General features: G+C 46.0%; 1 protein-coding gene across 1 annotated transcript in view; it reads right to left on the bottom strand.

Annotated features, from left to right (window-relative positions):
- Positions 1–19,419, bottom strand: part of LOC127051721 (cytochrome P450 2D15-like) — a 110,945-nt gene extending 91,526 nt beyond the window's left edge. The window contains exon 1 of the mRNA XM_050954407.1: positions 19,189–19,419. Coding sequence (XP_050810364.1) covers positions 19,189–19,401 — 213 coding nt within the window. The 5' untranslated portion in view covers positions 19,402–19,419. The remainder of the gene's footprint in view (positions 1–19,188) is intronic.

Genomic DNA, 19,419 nt, shown 5'->3' with positions numbered 1-19,419 from the left:
AGTCAGTGTTTCTTATTCCTGCATTCTTTATAACTTCATGACACAAATGGAGGGGACACTGCCACGGTAGCCCAGGAAGGTTGGGGGAGGAGGGAAGCAACGGATGGGGTTGTTGCAGGGGCACCCCCCGTGAATGGCATGCAGCTCGTCATTTCTGCGGAATCTGACACGGAGTGGCTGTGCTCTCTGGTTCTCTGGTACACTTGCCCCATATTCTAGGCAGGACTGACTCTATTTTTACATACCATAAAGGACGGATTGACTCGGAGAGTCATTCCCATTTTTGCCTTTGCGCTCCCGGCCGACCTCAGCCAGGGGCACCCATAATAGCAGCAGACAGTACAGAATGCCAGATAACCGTCATCTCATTGCCAATTTACAATGGCAGCAGACGGTACAGAACAACTGGTAACTGTCTCTGCTATCATGCAAAAGCAAATGAATGCTGCTATGTAGTGCTGCAGTATCGCCTCTGTCAGCGGCATCCAGTACACATACGATGACAGTGACAAAAGGCAAAACAGGCTCCGTGGTTGCCATGCTATGGCGTCTGCCGGGGCAATCCAGGGAAAAAGGGCGCGAAATGATTGTCTGCCGTTGCTTTCCCGGAGGAAGGAATGAGTGACGACATTTACCCAGAACCACCCGCGACAATGATTTTTGCCCCATCAGCCACTGAGATCTCAACCCAGAATTCCAAGGGGTGAAGGAGACTGCGGGAACTATGGGATAACTATGGGATAGCTACCCACAGTGCAACGCTCCAGAAATCGATGCTAGCCTCGATACATGGACGCACACCGCCTAATTAATGTGCTTAGTGTGGCCGCGTGCACTCGACTTTATACAATCTGTTTTACAAAACCAGTTTATGTAAAATCGGAATAATCCCGTAGTGTAGACGTACCCTCAGTGTAAATTAGCTGCTTTCCTTTGGGAACAAGAGGCTTTTAGGTTAAAAACAACTTTTTTGTCTGAACTATTCATAATCTAGCCAACAGCGAATGTGATCTGCTCCCTACCTTACATCACAATTCATTCTGCAGTTCCCCAAGCAAAATAATCACACCCTCATCCCTTGAAGTCTAGTCACGCAGCCCACATCTCCTTTCTCACAGTAACGCAGAGCATGTACTTGAGATGAGGTGCCACAGGCAAGTAATTTTCAAGAACTAAAGAGACAGGAAGTAATAAACATTAAAGAATAAAAGATTCCTCTTTTTATTCACATAATTTTACTATTTTGTATACAATACACAGATTATAACAATTCTTTGCAAGGGCAAATTAAAGGGTTATCGTGCACAAAACACAATGCTTTGAGACAGTTTAGTGGCAATTCCTCCTATAGTCGCTTGACTCTAAGACAGGGGTCGGCAACCTTTCAGAAGTGCTGTGCAGAGTCTTCATTTATTCACTCTAATTTAAGGTTTTGCGTGCCAGTCATACATTTTAACGTTTTTAGGTGGTCTCTTTCTATAAGTCTATAATATACAACTAAACTATTCTTGTATGTAAAGTAAATAAGGTTTTAAAAATATTTAAGAGGCTTCATTTAAAATTAAATTAAAATGCATAGCCCCCCGGACCAGTGGCCAGGACCCGGGCAGTGTGAGTGCCACTGAAAATCAGCTTGTGCACCGCCTTCAGTACACGTGCCACAGATTGCCTACCGCTGCTGTGACATAACACCATTTCTTTGGAATAGAAACCTCTTAACACTTTTCTGGGCTGAAAGTGAAAGGAACATATGTAATGAAGGAAGGAAGATGTTGTGTACAGACACAGCATAATATCCCTTTAAATAGTTTGTGAGCCTTTTTGTTCCATTCCCCGTGTTCAGGTTTTTTAGAAGTTGCCAGAACCCAACCACAGCAGCAATGTGAACATGGAGGAATTCCTGGCATGTTGCGTATTTACAATAAACACGTGTTTGGATCCCACTGAACACATGTGGTTCCTTCATCTTATGTTTGTGTCAAGAGAAAAAGAGAAGATCAAAACTGGAATTACACTAAACTGTAAAGCACATATTGGGACAGATCCTCAGCTAGCATAAATAGGCACAGCTCCATTGAAGTCACTTTAGATCAGTGGAAGATGTGATTCATTTTTGTTTACCAGATCTCCTGAAGTAATGCAGGTAAATCTCTGTCGATAGCATTGTCTGTAGCATGTACAAGCAAATGCAAAATACACCGCTACCCCAATATAACGCTGTCCTCGGAAGTCAAAAAATCTTACCATGTTATTGGTGAAACTTTATTGTATCAAACCAGAGTGCACAGCCCTGGCCCCCCCGAGCCCTGATTTACCGTGTTTTATCTGAATTAGTGTTATATTGGGTAGCGTTATATCAAGGTAGAGGTGCATACTTCAAAATTGCTTCTCCGAGAAGGCATTGGCCTGGCCCTGAAGGGAATACCCAGGAACAGTGCTAGAAAACCAAACCACACTCTGCTGGCTCAGAGCACTGAGTTTCCCATTTGAACAGCCGCAATAAGCTCATATTGTGTGTTACACTGACCAGTCTGCCAGGCTCTTGATACCTGCGTGTGATCACACTATCTTTAGCATTCCGTTACACACTTGCTGTGTGTACCGACACGCGACAGGGATCTACACGGTGCTGACGGGTAAACAGCCAATAGTGCTGATAGCATCATTTGATCTCAAGGAGAGTCTGGTAAAGAATGAAGCAGACACAGCACTAAGGCCAGGTCTACACTACAGGCCTATATAGGTATAACTACACTGCTCAGGAGTGTGAAAAATCCACATCCCTGAGCAACATAGTTACACTGATCTAACTCCCCACCCTGCACAGACAGTGCTATGTCAGCAGGACAGCTTCTCCCACCAACACAGCTATCGCCTCTCAGGGAAGTGGATTAACTATGCCGAGGGGGGAAGCTCTCCTGCTAGAGTAGGAGCATCTTTCAGTTAAGCACTACCGCCTTCCTAAATATATGAGGAGAACTTTGCAAAACACTGCACTTATCTTGGGACAGCCTGGATCTGGTAGGGGTGTGGGCTGCGTGTCGTGGCAAAGCGTCCAACCTCTCGAGGCCTGGCCTGGCCCTCAGGGAGACGGAAGGTGAAATGCTGCAGGAGGCTAGTGAAGAAGAGGAAGAGCTCCATCCTGGCCAGTTGTTCTCCCAGGCAAACACGACGACCTGCAAGTTTGGGAGCGAGAAAAGAGGGAGGAGGTAGAGAGGAGGAAGATACAACACCACATGTAAAAAGCTAGTCACTGAAGGAGTAAGACCCTTACTGCACACCCACAGGTTGCACTGAGCACAGAATCTGCCCCCATATGCAGCAGATGGTGAGTCTCCATATTCCCAGACCCTGTGTGAACAGGAACAACTAGGAAATACTTCTCCAGACCAATCAATGTTCTGTTTAATCCAATTCCCTGTGTCTGATTGTGGCCAGCACCAGAAGCTTCAGTGGAAATCATAAAACCAAGGCCTCTGTCAGTTGATCTGGAGAGGAGAATTACTGCCTCATTAGCCTGACTGAGAAGGGTCAGACACACTAATACATACGGCTAAATCCTCAGCAGGTTAGATAGTAAAATATAATTTTGAAGTCTATGAGCTGATACCTGAAGTTAATGAGTTATGGAGACCATGTTAGGAGCTGGGTGAAACCTTTTGCAACACAGGCCCAGAAAGTGTTACACAACTAGCCATCTAACTGACCCAGATTCAACCTTCAGAAACATAGTGGTAGACAATGACTGTGGTTTTATGCATTTATATGTATATATAGTCAACCTCTAACAATGTAAGTGAATGGTTCCTGTCTATAGCTGTATTCTGTTTAGTCAGAGATCAAAAGGAGATGTTAACATATAAATGAACTGTGAATGTAGTAATAGCATTATCTTCATTTCTCTTTGAAGTATGTAGTAAACTAGAGAACACACAGAAACTGAGAAGAGACAAAAACAGAGAGAGGCAGAGACAAAAGCAAGAGGGACAAGGAGGAATAGCCTGTGAGTGCAGTGAGACCCTAGGAAAAAAGCTTTTGGGTTTGTTGGCAAAAGAGACTTTGGGCCATAAACTAAGAAACTGTTCCTTTTATTACGGGTTCCTCCTGAGTTCAGAGGAGCAGGACTTTGTACGTTCCTTATAAACAAACAAGATGGCATCCAAGAAAATACTTGACTCCACCAATTTCTACTTCCAACTGGAATGTCCCCAGGGCCCAGAAATTTGACAAACATAAGAACAGCCATAGTGGTTGATACCAAAGGTCTATCTAGCCCAGCCTCCTGTCTTCTAATGGTGGCCAACGCCAGGTGCCCCAGAGGGAATGAACAGAACAGGTAATCATCAAGTGCTCCATTCCTTGTCGCCTATTCTCAGCTTCTGGCAAACAGAGGCTAAAGACACCATCCCTGCCCATCCTGGATAATAGCCATTAATAGACTTATCCTCCATGAATTTAGCCAGTTCTTTTTTGAACCCTGTTATAGTCTTGGCCTTCACAACATCCTCTGGCAAAGCTTGACTGTGCATTATGTGAATAAATACTTCCTTTGGTTTGCTTTAAACCTGCTGCCTATTAATTTCATTCGGTAACCCCTAGTTCTTGTGTTATGAGAAGGAGTAAATAACATTTCCTTTTTTACTTTCTCCACACAGTCATGATTTTATAGACCTCAATCATATCCCCCCTTAGTCGTCTCTTTTCCAAGATGAAAAGTCCCAGTCTTATTAATCTCTCCTCATATGGAAACCGTTCCATATCCCTAATAATTTTTGTTGACCTTTTCTGAACCTTTTCCAATTCCAATATAGTTTTTTTGAGATGAGGTGACCACATCTCTCCGCAGTATTCAAGATTTTGGCCTACCATGGATATATGCAAAGGCAATATGAGATTTTCTGTCTTGTTATCTATTCCTTTCTTAATGATTCCCAACATTCTCTTGGTATTTTTCTGACTGCCGCAGAACATTGAGTGGAAGTTTTCAGAGAACTATCCACAATGACTCCAAGATCTTTCTGGAGTGGTAACAGCTAATTTAGACCCCATCATTTGATATGTATAGTTGGGATTATGTTTTCCAATGTTTATTACTTTGCATTTATCAACATTGAATTTCATCTGTCATTTGGTTGCCCAGTCACCCAGTTCTGAGAGATCCTTTTGTAGCTCTTCACAGTCTGCCTGGGACTTAACTGTCTTGAGTAGTTTTGTATCATCTGTAAATTTTGCCACCTCACTGTTTACCCCTTTTACCACATCATTTATGAATATGTTGAACAGTACTGGTCCCCATACAGACCCCCGGGAAGACACCACTATTTACCACTCTCCATTCAGAAAACTGACCATTTATTCCTACCCTTTGTTTCCTTTCAGCCAGTTACCAATCCATGAGAGAACCTTGCCTCTTATCTCACGACACCTTACTAGCCATTCAGGTTGCAATGGGGCAACCCTATTATCTAGACTAAGAGTAGGCAAGTGGTGTTTTCAGGGTCTACTGAGCTTTATGGGATGAAAATTGCTTCCACTCCCCACTTTTAGCTCTGGTAAGAGTGTTCTGATTGAGAGACTCTGAACTACAATTCTCATTGTCTTCACACAAAAGGCGAGATTTTTCCCCTCTCACATGCCTTAGACCTGAGCTAGAGGAGTTTCTTCTCAGGGCAAAAGTGGAGTTTAGTACTGAATGTTATAAGGTGCCCAAGACAAACTTACAGTCTCCCTTGTAATGATTGCAGTCCTTAGTTGTGTTTTAGCTCAATTCATTGTTTTTTCAGATATTGAAAGGCCTGTTGAAGATGGAGCTAACCACATAAACAAGGCTGTCTCTGAGGCCCAAGCTTTTTCAAAACTGCACATTTGATAACTTACCAATGGTTGTGTGATTCAGAGCCTGATACTCCACCCCCCTTTGTATGGAACCTTGGAGAGATTCACATGTGGAATGTCTGCAGCTTCAGGACATAAGTCTGTACGGTGAGAAGATGTCTGCATCCCCTGCTGGCCACAGATACCTTTGGAATGAAGAAGCCTTGGAGCTCGGTGTCCCTGTATGTCACGTGAGGCACTCCAACAGGAATAATATCCCCATAACGTTGAATTTCATGGATCACAGCATTGGTATAAGGCATGTTCGCTTGGTCCTCCATCTGGGGTGACCTGTCCCTGCCAATCACCTTATCAATTTCTTCATGGACTTTACCTGGAAAAAGACATTTTACATCCTCCTCAATATAACATAATGATGTACATCAACACTGTAGAAATGGGGAACGTGCAGATTTACCCTTAAGCTTTAAACACTGGGGGGCAGGGCTTGTCTGTCTTTTTGTACAGCGCTGGGTTTATATTCTGTGAGTTTGTTAGCCACCTTCCTATCAATCACTGAGAAGTTTACAAATTAGTCATCTCTAGGAAGTGGGTGCTCTAAGTCTCTGGGAGGTGGCTGGTGTCAGGGGCACTTGTTCAAGGGTCAGGAACGATATCCAGTAGTGGGGAGAGGGTGTGGACCAACTTCTGATTTCTCTCACCTCCACACAACCAGAAAGCCTCTTTGATACCCCAGACATGCACTGCTCTGCTTCCCAACTGCTAATTCCTGACCTCGCAATCAGGTCTTGTATGTTTGTTGAAAGCACCTGAAAGCAAGAGTGCAAGGGAGGCAGAGTTTAGCTGGTTGGGGGCAAGGGGCAAAGTGAGCCCCATAAACAGTGGTAAAGAGAGGAATGCAGAATTAGGCGCTGAGGAAGAGCCACTCATCTTCGGTTACTCAGCTCAACTCACACAGTCATCCTCTGTGCTATGGGCTAATAAGCTTATTGTTAGAGACATCCCACCTTCTTCATACTGTATTTGACCCACTTGTGCCTCTGGCATTAGCACATTTAAGCAGGTTAGCATTTATCCCTATGGAGACCCTAAGGGAAGGAAGAGTTCCCAAGTAGCTACGAGGGTCTCAGAGTGCCCTTGTCATGAAGAAAAATGGTGAGCGCTCCTTCTGACACTGAAATCTTTATCAGGAGCTTTCTCTCTCCCTTCTCCCTTGCCACAGCTCTTTGCTCTCCCTCTCAGAGAGTTTTCCAGTGGAATTATTTCCCCAATCACTGCTGTGACTGCTGCTCTGGCAGCTTCATATGCCCAGAACACAACGGTGACCGCAGATGCTAAGAAGTTCTCAGTGTAGGGTGACCGGACGTCCCAATATTACTGGGGGTGTCCCGATTTTAGGGGACTTGTTCTGCAGCCCAAGCTTACATCATTCAGCACTGCTTCCTGGGGGAGCTCCCGGTGCCCACCCACCGGCAGGAGCACCACATGCTGCAGGGGCGGGGCTTACAGGCACAGGGAGTGGGCAGAGAGCCCTCCGCCCCCCCTCCACCCGACCCGACCCACGACCCTAGGAGCCAGAGGGACCAGCCTGCTGGATGCTTCCCGGGACGGGAGCCACCAAGTGAGCACCACTAGGACTCCCCACCTCGCCCCCTGGCAGGCCCCTCAGACTCTTAGGGCGGGAGGAGGGGAGCGCCTCTACATGCTGCCAGTGCCTGCAAACCTGGATCTGCAGGTCCAGCAGCTCCCACTGGCGCTTTTCCCAGCCAATGGGAGCCACGGAGCTCACGCTTGTGGCGGGTGCAGCACATGGAGAGTCTGGAGACCCCCCTCGCTGCTATAACCCTAGGAGCAAGAAACAGGGCTGGTGAGTGTCACCAGGGAAGGGGGCAGGGTGTGATGGAGTGAGTGTCTGGGCAGTGTGTGGGGGGTGCTGGGCTGTGAGTGTGTGGAGGGCTGAGCAGTGGGGGAGGTTTGTGTGTGTCAGGGCACTGGGCAGTGCAGGTCTGTGTGGGGCATTGTGTAGTTGTGATGATGGTGCTGTGGGGAAGGGCACTGGGAGGGAGGAGGAAAGGGAGGGAGGGGAAATTTGTGTGTATTGGGAAAGTAGCGAGTGGGGGGTTCTATGTGGGGTGCTGGGCAGCTGTGGTGGGGCTGAGGGCAGGGAGGCACTGGGCAGGGTGTGTGTGCACAGCACTGTGCATTTGTGGTAGAACGGTTGTAGGGGGGCTCTGGGCATAGTGGATCCAAGGGAGCTGTGTGGCATTTCACTCTTGCGATCTGGTCACCCTATCTCAGTGGAAGATGCAGGGTTGGGAGAACCGGTCACATCTCCACCAGTCCTCTTGCTTACACTGGATGTCAGGATGGAGAAGCATGTACAGCAATGCCCAGCGCAGGGTGGTGGAGGTGGTCTCAGTGCCAGCGATAAACAAGTCAACTGTTACCAAAAGAAGGTTGTTGTCATGGAAACTGCTCCCCGCATGCTCTTTGGCCTGAAGGGAACAAAAGAGAGCATGATTTGACCTTAGATTTTTGTTGAGGAGAGAGGAGCAGACGGGTAGATAGTGGTAATTCATATTCTCAGACTGAAAGGTTGAATTCTTTGCAGAGTGCAGCATAACACGTGCATATGACAACACACAGTGTAAAGGCTCCTTGGTTGCATACATTTCAACGTAATAATTTGTCCCACACATCATAGACTTCATCAGGAATAAAACTCAGGACCTTCTGCTCCAAAAACACAATGTATGTCTACCATATTTTCCTTCACACTGTGTTAGAGAACCCAGTGCTTGAGCATCTACACTGGGGGAGTCAGTAGGTGGATGGCAGGACAAATCTGGACTGCTAGATGCTTTTGAACAGACCCTGAAATCTTTTAATTTACTTATTATTATTGTTCATTTTTCTCTGCAGTTGGGACCTTGCCTATACCCTGACCAAGAAATTTGGACCTTGACAAACAATTATCGACTAACCCTGCAGAAGTCTACACTGATTGTCAACCCTAGATTAAGAATATTCTAGGACAGGCGTGACCCTCTGGCATCCACACTGTAGCAGACAGAGCCGAGTCAAACCAACCATATTCAAGGCTCCCTAACACCCTCCCAGAATGTGGCTGCTCTGGCCCTGACTGTGGGAAAAGCTTTACTGCCCACCCTGCACATTACAGGAAGTTTGACCAGCCTGTCAAAACTGCCTGCCAAGCAATATGAAAGAAGCCCCTTTTCAAGAATTTTTCTTGCCTGCTCTGTCCCGCCTGTGTCAGGAATGGGGCAGAGTTTCCACGAGGCGCTGGTGGATATTTCAGCGGCACTTTCTGACCCACCAAAGTCCAGGGGTGCTGGAATAATTTTTATTATGGGGGCACTGATGATGGAAACTGTGTATTTGGTCTTTGATATTACTAATTCAAGACAGTGGTTGTGGCCAGTTCCAGCACCACTAAGGCAACTGAAAGAGCTTATGGTGGTGGAGGAGGAGTACCCAGGCGCGGCAGAATCACACTGGCTGATGCTGCTCAGTACACTCAACATACGTGCTGGAAACTCTGCGCACAGTCTCTTACCACCAGAGTTAAGGGAGGGTCTCCAGTCAGTCTTAGAGATTTGTGCCTCTGCAACCACAAGAGGTTAGTGTGATCACTCACACTGGATCAGGTCAGAAATTCCATGTAGTACCATAAGGGTTTCTTATCTAGATTTTCTCAGAGCAATTGTATAAATTTGGACATAGACTTAACATGGGCAATAACTAATATGCTATTTAAAAGCCAATTAAAATGTAATTTGCTTTGTTTGTAACTCAGAACAAGAAGTTGACAAGAAACTTCCCACAAAATGAAAGCTTTTAAAAAAAGGTTTCCGGTTAATCAACATTTTAAAAATACTATAAAATAAAACAAACCATAAAATAAATGAAAAATTGAAATGTGCTGTTCTGACAACCTCAAAACAGAATGTTTCAAGCCTATCAAAATGTTGCATTTTGATTTTTTCTACATGAAATTCTGTCAAAAACGACATGTTTCATTGTTTCAATTTTGCAACCAGCTGTTCTAGAAAGATACAAAAACAGATCAGGTTTTTGTTCTGGAACATTTTTCCAGCCAGGAATTCCCAGCAGCCTGCCTTTGAACGAAGCTGTGACTTGGAAGGATGAAGGAAGTCTTCACTATGACCTTTGCCAAAACTCTTAAAAAGAAGAGTCTCTAAACTGTACATGGTCGGCTTATGTCAGGGCTGTTTCACGGCCAAGACAGCTAAGGACCCAGGTACAGCACCCACTAGAGTGGGGCACTGCCTCAGTACAAAGTTCCAACTATCAGCCTGTTCTTCAGCTGATTTCTGAGCATGAACTCATTAGACTCACTAGATAAGGGAAAACCAGAAGAAATAGAACAGTGAGCTGTTCATAGCAGTTCTATTAGCAAAAGGATTTTGCTTGTAAACTTTACAACGAGGGACAAGGGAAGCAAACAGGGAGTGTTCCCGTCATTAATATCTTCACGGAGCCAATGAGATCTACACCTGCTGTTCTCCTCCTACCTTCTCTATCTCCTGTAGAAAAGCATCAGTGAAATCTCTCTTTTCGGAAGGATTCCAGGTCGTCCTGTGCTCCTTCACAAGCTCCTTTGTGAAGTCCAGGACCTCCATTTGGGATCGGAAGACTCTCTGTGGCACTCCAGGGATGAGCAGCAGCCAAGGTACTACGACAAGGAGCTAAGATAACACAGTGAGAGAGAGAAAACCACAGCCCATGACTCCCAGAATAGAGTCACTAAACTACAATCTTACTGATCAATCAAAAGGCAGCTTTTTACTAACCAAATCATACATGCTGAGTTACCTGGGGCAGGAATCCAGCTTCTTCTTTGAAGACCTGTTCAACCAAATGCAACAACCTCTGAAATTTCTTATTGTCATAGTCAAAGCGCTCGCCATAGATGAGGGAGCAGATCACATTGCTAACTGCATTGTTTATAAGAAAATGTGGATCAAAAGGATGACCTGAAAAACATACAGGACCAACCAAAGACATTAGGAGGCACAACATCACTGTGGCCTGCCCCTCGCTGCATGGAACATACTGAACAAGAACCTCTAACCTTTCAAAACTGCTTACGAATAAACCAATTTAAAGTCCATGCTCATGTAACCTGGAGAAGTTAAAGATGCCTCACATACTAACAGGGTTGGGCCTGGTCAATACTTGGAAGAGAGACCACCATGGAAAACTTAACAATTTCAAGTTTGTGCTGCTGATTCAGTCAGTGGTACTTACTGAAGGCTTTTGTCTGCAGCCATATTAGGAGGCAGCAAGCATTAGCTAAGAAGTCACATCCTCACATTCCATCTAAAATACATTAAAATAATTAACATTGGGTTGTTAAAAAGGCGATCCTGTCCTAATACCACCCACTATCGCCAGATTAAAAAAAACAGATCTTAAGATGGTTAAAGAAACCTGAAGTTTCTTCACATGCATCCGACAAAGTGGGTATTCACCCACGAAAGCTCATGCTCCAATACGTCTGTTAGTCTGTAAGGTGCCACAGGACTCTTTGCTGCTTTTACAGATCCAGACTAACATGGCTGCCCCTCTGATACTTTAGTCTGGTAGTGTCCTGTCTGGCATGAAATCTCTTATCACTAGTTGTGGTTGTCAAATCCTCATTTCTTTCTTGTTTTATCTTTATTGTCCCCACTTCTCTATTGTTTGTCTGGATGATCTCTGTCTGCTTCTTTGTTTTAGTCTGTTACATAATTATTTCGCTAGGTGTAAATTAGTGAAGGTGGAGGGGTCTGACTGGTTAGAGAATTTTGTTACAATAAGTTTGAATTGGTTAGTAAAATGATTGGTTAATATAGCTAAGCAGGACTCACTATATAAACTGGGTTCCAAGAAGGAGACCAGCAAAGAACGAACAGAAGGATTAGGAGGAGGAAAGACTTGGAAGAAGAAGAACTCGCTGTTAAGACACAGCCTAAGATCAAAGCTGCAAAGAATCCTCTGCACAACCCTGACATGCAGCAACCAGAATCCAGAGGAGATTGTCCTTGTATGACCAACAGGGAAAGTCCTCCTGCCTGACCAGGACTGGTGAGCATAGCAGTGTATGCATAGTACGTGTATTCTGCTTGGTAATTGTTAATAAATAGAGGTTATTACTGTGTAAGGCTCTTTCGCTGGTGAAAGGTCTTGCAAACCCGCAAATAGTACGCCCTGAGCCCTAGGAATAGGTACGGGTGGGTGTCTAAATTAAGAGGGTTACATCTTGAGCGCTAAGAACTGGGTAGTGGGTGCCCCTAGAGCGTGCGAGTAACAGAGAACTGTGTGCTGGTAACAAGTACTCATCTCTGCCTCAGTACTGAACCTGTGCCTGCTGTGTACAGACAGATGTTACTGGGCTGCTACAGACATTTTTAAGTTGAGGCATAAAAGTGATGTCCTTAAAGACTTCATGGCATGTTTTGGAAGTGTTTTAATGTTGATGCCTCCACCAAATTCCAGCTGAGGTAATAACATTCTACCAACCTAAAATTCCCCTTGCACATTCAATTGGAGACGTTGAGTTGTTTGGTTGGTTTTTTTTGTTTTTTTTTTTTACTTCCCATCACAAACTCTCATGTTAAAACATCTGTCAGGCTATCATATTATCCTTTCATTTCTTTATGTATGGAAGTTACACTGGTCCCCTGCCCCATCTCCCTTGATGCCACAAACCTTTTTCAGAACAGATTGCAGAGCATAGAAATCCAGCTTCCTCGGTCACACGCTGCTCTAGGGATCTCTTTCCCATCCCAAAGTTCCTCAAGGTGGAGAGTGCAAATCTCCTTTGCTCCTTCCAGGCCTGACCATATCTTGCAAACACCACCCCTGGAAAATAGTAATAAACAAAAGACAATCACCTCTGGGAAGCACCATCCAACATTCGCTGCACAGCAAGAAAATAGGGCTGGAGGGACTGGCTTCTGAGGAAGGATAAAAGAAACTAAATGTAGCTTGGCCAAAGGCAACTAATGGGAGCTATTATTGCATCTTCAGAAGTGTAGGTGGTTAATGCAGAAGGAGAGGGATTATTCAGGGAGCTCCAAGATATAGCTAGGAGTAAGGGCATGAAATTCAGGTCCAGATCTGCAGTTGGTATAACCTGATGTAGTCAATGGAGCTAAGCCATGCTATATTCTAAGGGTGTGAGCCTCAGTTGGATGTCAGAAAACATTTCCCAGTGATGAGATCTACTAAACTACTCAATAGTCTCTCAAAAGAATTAATGGATGCCCCATCACAAGCCATTTAAAATTGGATTGGACAAAGCACTGAAGAACATACTACAAGGAGCATCCCTGCATTGGCCAGAGTATGGGCCAGGGTGAGGATGAGAACACAGGCGGTGTGTAATGGAGGTTGTGGGAGGCTAAGCAGGGCCGGTGCAATCATTTAGGCAAGCTAGGTGGCCGCCTAGGGCACCTAGTGGCTGGGGGCGCCTAAAAGCCCCCTCAGGCGAGGAGGTGGAGGTGAGCTGGGTGGTAGGGCACGCGGAGAGGGTGGCCTGCAATAACGAGGGGGGGGGCACAGAGGAACAGCTCCCCACCCCAGGTTACCTCCACTCTGCCTCCTCCACTGAGCACACAGCCCAGTTCTTCGGTCTTCTTCAATCAGCGCTGCAAGCCTGGGCGGAGAGGAGAATTAGAGCAGCGCTGACGTGCTCAGTGGAGGAGGCGGAGCCAAGGTGAGCTGGGGTGGGCTACTCAGGTAGGCTTAGTTTCTGCAGAAGGTCTTCCCAGGCAGGGTTAGCTGCCATGGAGGGGCGGGGTTAGCTGGGGGCGGTGCAAGGTGGAAGTTTCGCCTAGGGCGCGCAATTTCCTTGCACCGGTCCTGAGGCTAAGCCTCCCCAAACCTCTGCTAATACTCCCCACCATGGTCCTGCACCAGTGGGAGGACTCAGAGCTCCTCCAGCCAGCCTGGGCTTGGGGTGGCTCAGACCGGTGGAGGCTTGGGCGAGGCTTCTCTGGCCACAATAGGGGCTTGGGGCAGGGCAGGGGACTAGTCTCCCCAATGGGGGCTGATACGCTGCCCATGGTTGAGAATAAGTGAACCTATAGATATTTTTCCAGATCTAATCTTTGTTATGTTAGTGCTTTGGGATAACCTGAGACGATTCCAGCCCAACAAGCCTCTCTTTTAGGTTGCATTTATTTCTACCTTCCCCCACTTTCACTCTTGGGTCCTGGAGGTTCCTCAGAAGGAAGTTATTTCTTTTACAAGCCGAGGAAGGTACATACATAGGTGAGGGTTAGGAAACTGCCAGTTCTGACAATGGCAGCCAATTGGTATTGATTACCACGTACCTTCCACAGAACGTTTCAGAATGGCCATGTCTTGGTAGTTGTTGCAGCGCTGCAGCTGGGAAGGAGAGTCCCCATTTTGATCTAACCTGACTTCCTCCTCTCGAGAGGTAGTGTCAGGGGAAGACTCCAGCAAAAGCAACATCAGCAGAGGGACAAGAGAGGGAGGGAGCTCACTTCCCAAGTCCCCTTCAACCTCTCCTGGAGCTCAAATGATAAACCCAGCGAGTCCCCCTGCAACACTGCCAGAAAACTATGTTAGTTTCCAAGGTACTTGCCTTCGGCATTCTTTCCGTAATCCAAGTGCTTATATATAGAAACGTATGGTCGGTCAGCAAAGTCCTCTGATTTCTGGACCAATGCTTCTTTTACAGCTTTGAATCCATTCACTACTATCAGATTACTCCAGCAGTTCTGAAGGCTAAAGACATTTCCATATTTTTTACTCAGCTGCCAAGAAAAGAAAAAGGAAAAACATATTGTTGGAAGTCAGGCTGGAAAGCAAGCCTGAAAAAATCATCTTGCATTTCTGTACTCTCTCTAACTTAGAAGGATCTCAGAGCACTCTGTTGGGCTTGTTAGCTCATCACGGATGTGCAGCCACTTCTGGAGTGGAACAACTCACAGCAGTACTACACAGCCACTTACACAGGGAGAGAAGAATGCAACCATTGTCAGCTGATGGTGCAGGAAGAGTTTATGTCAACAGAACGTAACTAATCAAGTTGAAATTTGACCAGGGACCTTGCGAAAGTGTCGTGGGCTCGTTAACGACTACCAGCAGTCAGGACCTCTTTTGGTGTCTTCAAAGATAACAGACCCAAGCGTACATTGTTCCTTAAAACCATGGTGTGGCACTGTTTTAACCACCAACACAGAGAGCCTTCTGCACTAATTCCTGCAGCACATGGCTTTGCATAGGAAATATCCCATTCAAGTACTGACCAGGCCCAACCTTGCTTAGTTTATGAAATCTGATCTTATCACAGAGGGTATAGTAGTGCTGGCTACAGATACACAAAAAATAAAATTATTGACATAAGGGATTGTGGGGAGGGGGGCGTTTCCTGTGATGCTGGCAAATGAGGTGCCAGTTCGTGCCCAAGTTCCAGACATTAGCTAAGAACTAACAAACTCATTGCTGGAGACCAGACCAGTTCACCTGTATGTTAGTTTGTTCAAAATAGGTATTAGTCTTACAAGAATGAATTTAGTGTTTAGACTCTGAGAAATGCTTGTGTGTTGCTGCAGGCGTTACTCTCACTTGCAATGCCTGTGTTCCACACCATAATAAAATATGTAAGTTTTGCTTTATAACTTAGCAAATGGCTGCTTTGGACTTGTGAACCCAGGCACAGGAATCCTCCCTCCCCACATCGAGAAGGACTGTCAAAATCAGCTGGGTCAAGGAACATTGCAATACAAAGGATTGGCTAACGGCCCGGCCCTATCCCACCTTGGAAATGCCATGTGCAAGGAGGCTTGTTCTGTGGACTTGGAAATCGAATGAAGGAAATAAAACAAAGTCACAGGAAAATTTTCCATCTGTTTGGCTATCTGAACTGTGACATGGCTAGAGATCCCCAGGGCTGCCTGCTGGGTCCGCCCTGAAAGACTCTTTGAATAGACACGTCACTGCAACTCAGTCACTCTTAGATTTAGATGATAACTTATTTGCGAGTATAGGTTTGCTTGCTTGAACCTGCAAATAACTCTGTCATTTCTTTTTCCTAGTTAACAAACCTTCAGATCATTTATTACAGGATTGGCTACAGGTGTTGTCTTTCCTGTAAGATCTAGGGTACCAACTGATCTGGGGTAAGTGACAGGAATAACCTGAATGTGGTGTGATTTTTTTGGTGACCATTTATCAGTAAGTCCAGTTCATCTGGGTAGCAAGATAGACTGGAGATTCTAAGGGGACTGTCTGAGACTCCATGGTAAGCCTGTTACAGTGATACAGGAGCAGGGGAGCTGGAATGGGGGGGAGGGTTAGGGGTCGCTCCCCACAGTGGCCCGGGTTTCCTGGGTGGCTCTTACCACAGCCAGGCGTGGGCTTCCAGCCTGGCCTGGCGGCAGGGCCTCAGGGAAAAGAGAAGGAGCAGGGGGTGGAGGCACAAAGAGGGCAGGGCCTCAGGGGATGAGGAGAGGAGAGGTAGGGCCACAGAGGGGGCAGAGCCTCCTGCCATCCCATACACTTCTACCGAGGTTCCAGCACTCCTGTCCAGGAGTTCACATTAGATACTGGCTTGGTGCAATCTGCTTACATAACACACCACAGTTTGGGGTATCTGCCCTGCTTAGCAGTCTGCCCTGAGACAGGCACTCACACTCTTGAGCCCCTCCCAACAGCATGATCGTTTCTTTGCCCATCTCTTAACCTATGTGGGTGGTTCATTACCCCAAAAACATTAGCCGGAAGATGGCTTATTTCAGCTATGACATGTGACTATGATGGCATCCTAGCCAATGCTGTTCTGAGCATTACGGCAGATGGCAATAACGCTCAGATAATGGGAAAGGTTTTTGTGTTGATTAGTGCCCGAATGCAGCTGTGATTCAACTATTTTGGTAGGGAAAAAAATCACATCCCTGACTGAAATCATTAAATCGATACAAAAACTGTGTGTAGACCAGACATGCCTGGAAAGGGGAAGCATAAAAGTCCTGCCCTTCTTCCACACTCAGGGAAACTTGAGGAGGGGGCACCTATGGAATTGCAGGTTTTCAGCTAGTGCCCAACAACTTTCAGGTCTTAGACCAAAGCAAACCAAGTAAACTTCATTGAGAATGACATTCTTGGCTGCAAAACTGAGTTTTGTAATTACTAACCTTGATCCTTTCCTGCAGCTAACAATTGTCTGGTGCAACGCAGGAGAGGGTAGTGCAAAGTTCTTTAAGATACCCCTGGACTCTCCTGATCATGTGCACCAGTCCCATCCCACTCCCCTGTAGTAATTTAGATTAGCCTGAAGGCCTTTCTAAATTGTGGCAGTTTTCACTAGCCATGAGAGGCAGTTACAGCAGCTGGGATTCTGCAGGGTACAGGGGAACCCTGGCCCGTGCCCCTTGGCTACAGGAAAGCATCGTGTAGGAATTGCTGTTGGATTATCCCTCTGTCCTGGCTGAACACTCTGTGGCTGGCTACACTGGCTTTGAGGCTACTTTGCACCACTCCACCAGCACAGAGTGTGCCCGATGTAAGCGAGCACCAGGGCCACTGTACCCTGGTGACAGACAGGCATTGCAGAGCACAAAGCAGAACAATTCAAAGCCATCATCAAATAGTTTAGGTCCAAAATTTAACCTATTTTCAGCTATTTGTGCGATTTCTTGAGGATTGTACACGCACGTAGGAGAAAATGCCCTTCTGGGCCAAGAATTTAGGGAAAGAAAAACCACAAGTAGTTGTTTTATGTGTATGTGAAAAACACAAGAAACCAATGCATCGTGTTCCAGCTTTTCTACAGTAACTTTCCTCAAAGCCACGTGGGCATCAGCCAACGATGCTGATGACACACAAAGAGGCACTGTGTGACAAGCAGATGAGAGTCCTTTTCTATAAGGCACTGGCGAACATGTGTCTGTAACAGTGCCTAGCATTCCGAGCATTCACCTCATTACCAAAAAGATACTCATTAAAAAGAGAATTCAGAGAAAAGCCGCAAAAGAGATTAGGGAACTGGATGGGCTAATTCATGAGGAAAGCTAAAATGACATAAATATATAAACTGGCCAAATATCTAAGGAAGGGGACTATGATTCTGCCTGCAAGTATTTGAAAGGTAAAAATGCAAAGGATGGAGGGAAATTGTTTAGGTTTGGGTGAAGGAATAATGGATTGAGACTAAGTAATGGAGAATTTACTCTGGACACCAAGAAACAAACCCTCAGCGAGAGGTGCATCAGACTGGGGAATAGTTTCCTAGGGGAAGTGATGAAAGCCTCTTTGCTGGGAATTAAAACTAGATAAAGCCCTGCGGGGCATACCACTAGAAGTTAGAGGGGTGGATAAGAATAAGCCATTTCTATCTTTGATTTCTATGATTCTGTAAGTAAAAGGAGCTGTTTTCGTTTCCGTTCTGTGAGAAATACTAGAAACGAAAATGAAATTGTGTGAAATGGAAATGGGACAGAAAACAGAATAATATGTTGTTACTGAAAAGGTGGAGTTAAAACAGTTACAGGGCAAAAGTGTTGTTGTCATCCTCCAATTTGATCTGGAAATTCAAAAACTCTTCCTACCACATGGTGAAAACAAGAACCAGACCCAGTTTCCCTTGACTGCAGTGTTGAAAGGTGCCAGCCTAGAAATGGGGCCTCTAGAGTTTGGCAACTACAATCACAAAACATAATATGATTTAGTTGCCTCAGGCTACATCAGTAGTTTCCTTGCAGACAGGACAAAGCATGCACTTGCAACAACTAATCCTGCAGCGGTGGTGTGTGCTCTTGTTAGCGCAGACACAGCCAGCAAGCACATCCTACAGTTGTATAGCTGGAGATTACAGGTTTGTTCACTTTTGCTGAGTCACTGTGTCTCGGTGTTCCCCTGTGGATATGGCATGTGCGCATGCGCAGTGGGGATCATCTCCTCCAGCGCTATCACATTTGCAGAGAATTCTATTGGACTTGGGAGTGGAATCTTGCCCTCTGGACCCTAGAGCCAGAGCAAAGCCACAGCAGATAATCTCAGAGCGTTAGAGCCCCTCCTCCCCTAGGGGGACTGACTGTTACTGTGTTGGAAAAGCCCCTGCATGTAAAATAACCCCTCCAGCCCGCACCAGCTGGATTAACGAACCACCAGCCCACACCAGCTCTGTTCCACAGCCCGCTGTGCTCAGGGTGACCAAATGTCCTGATTTTACAGGGACAGTCCTGATATCCAGAGTTTTGTCTTACATAGAAACCAATTCCCCCCCACCCCGTCCCAATTTTTCACACTTGCTATCTGGTCACCCTAGCTGTGCTCTCCAGCCCCTCTGGCAATGACCTGGGTAAAGGAGAGGTGCGGGTTGTGGAAATCGATCTGCAACATGGTCCCAATGAAAGGCAGAGAGGTCGGCCCTGGCGGGTAGCGACTCCAGCTCTTCCTGCGCTTCAGGAAATCAAATAGCAGAGCGAAGACTGTGAGGGCTATGCCCAGTGCTGGGAGGTTGTTCCCGCAGGATCGAAGCTGGGACCAGAGCCACAGGAGCAGCTCCATGATCGTTCTCCCCTTTGA

Source organism: Gopherus flavomarginatus, chromosome 1 (assembly GCF_025201925.1).
Source record: "Gopherus flavomarginatus isolate rGopFla2 chromosome 1, rGopFla2.mat.asm, whole genome shotgun sequence".
NCBI classification, from domain to species: Eukaryota; Metazoa; Chordata; order Testudines; family Testudinidae; genus Gopherus; species Gopherus flavomarginatus.
Note: the sequence above shows the minus strand (reverse complement) of the source record. Positions and strands in the feature narration are given on the sequence as shown.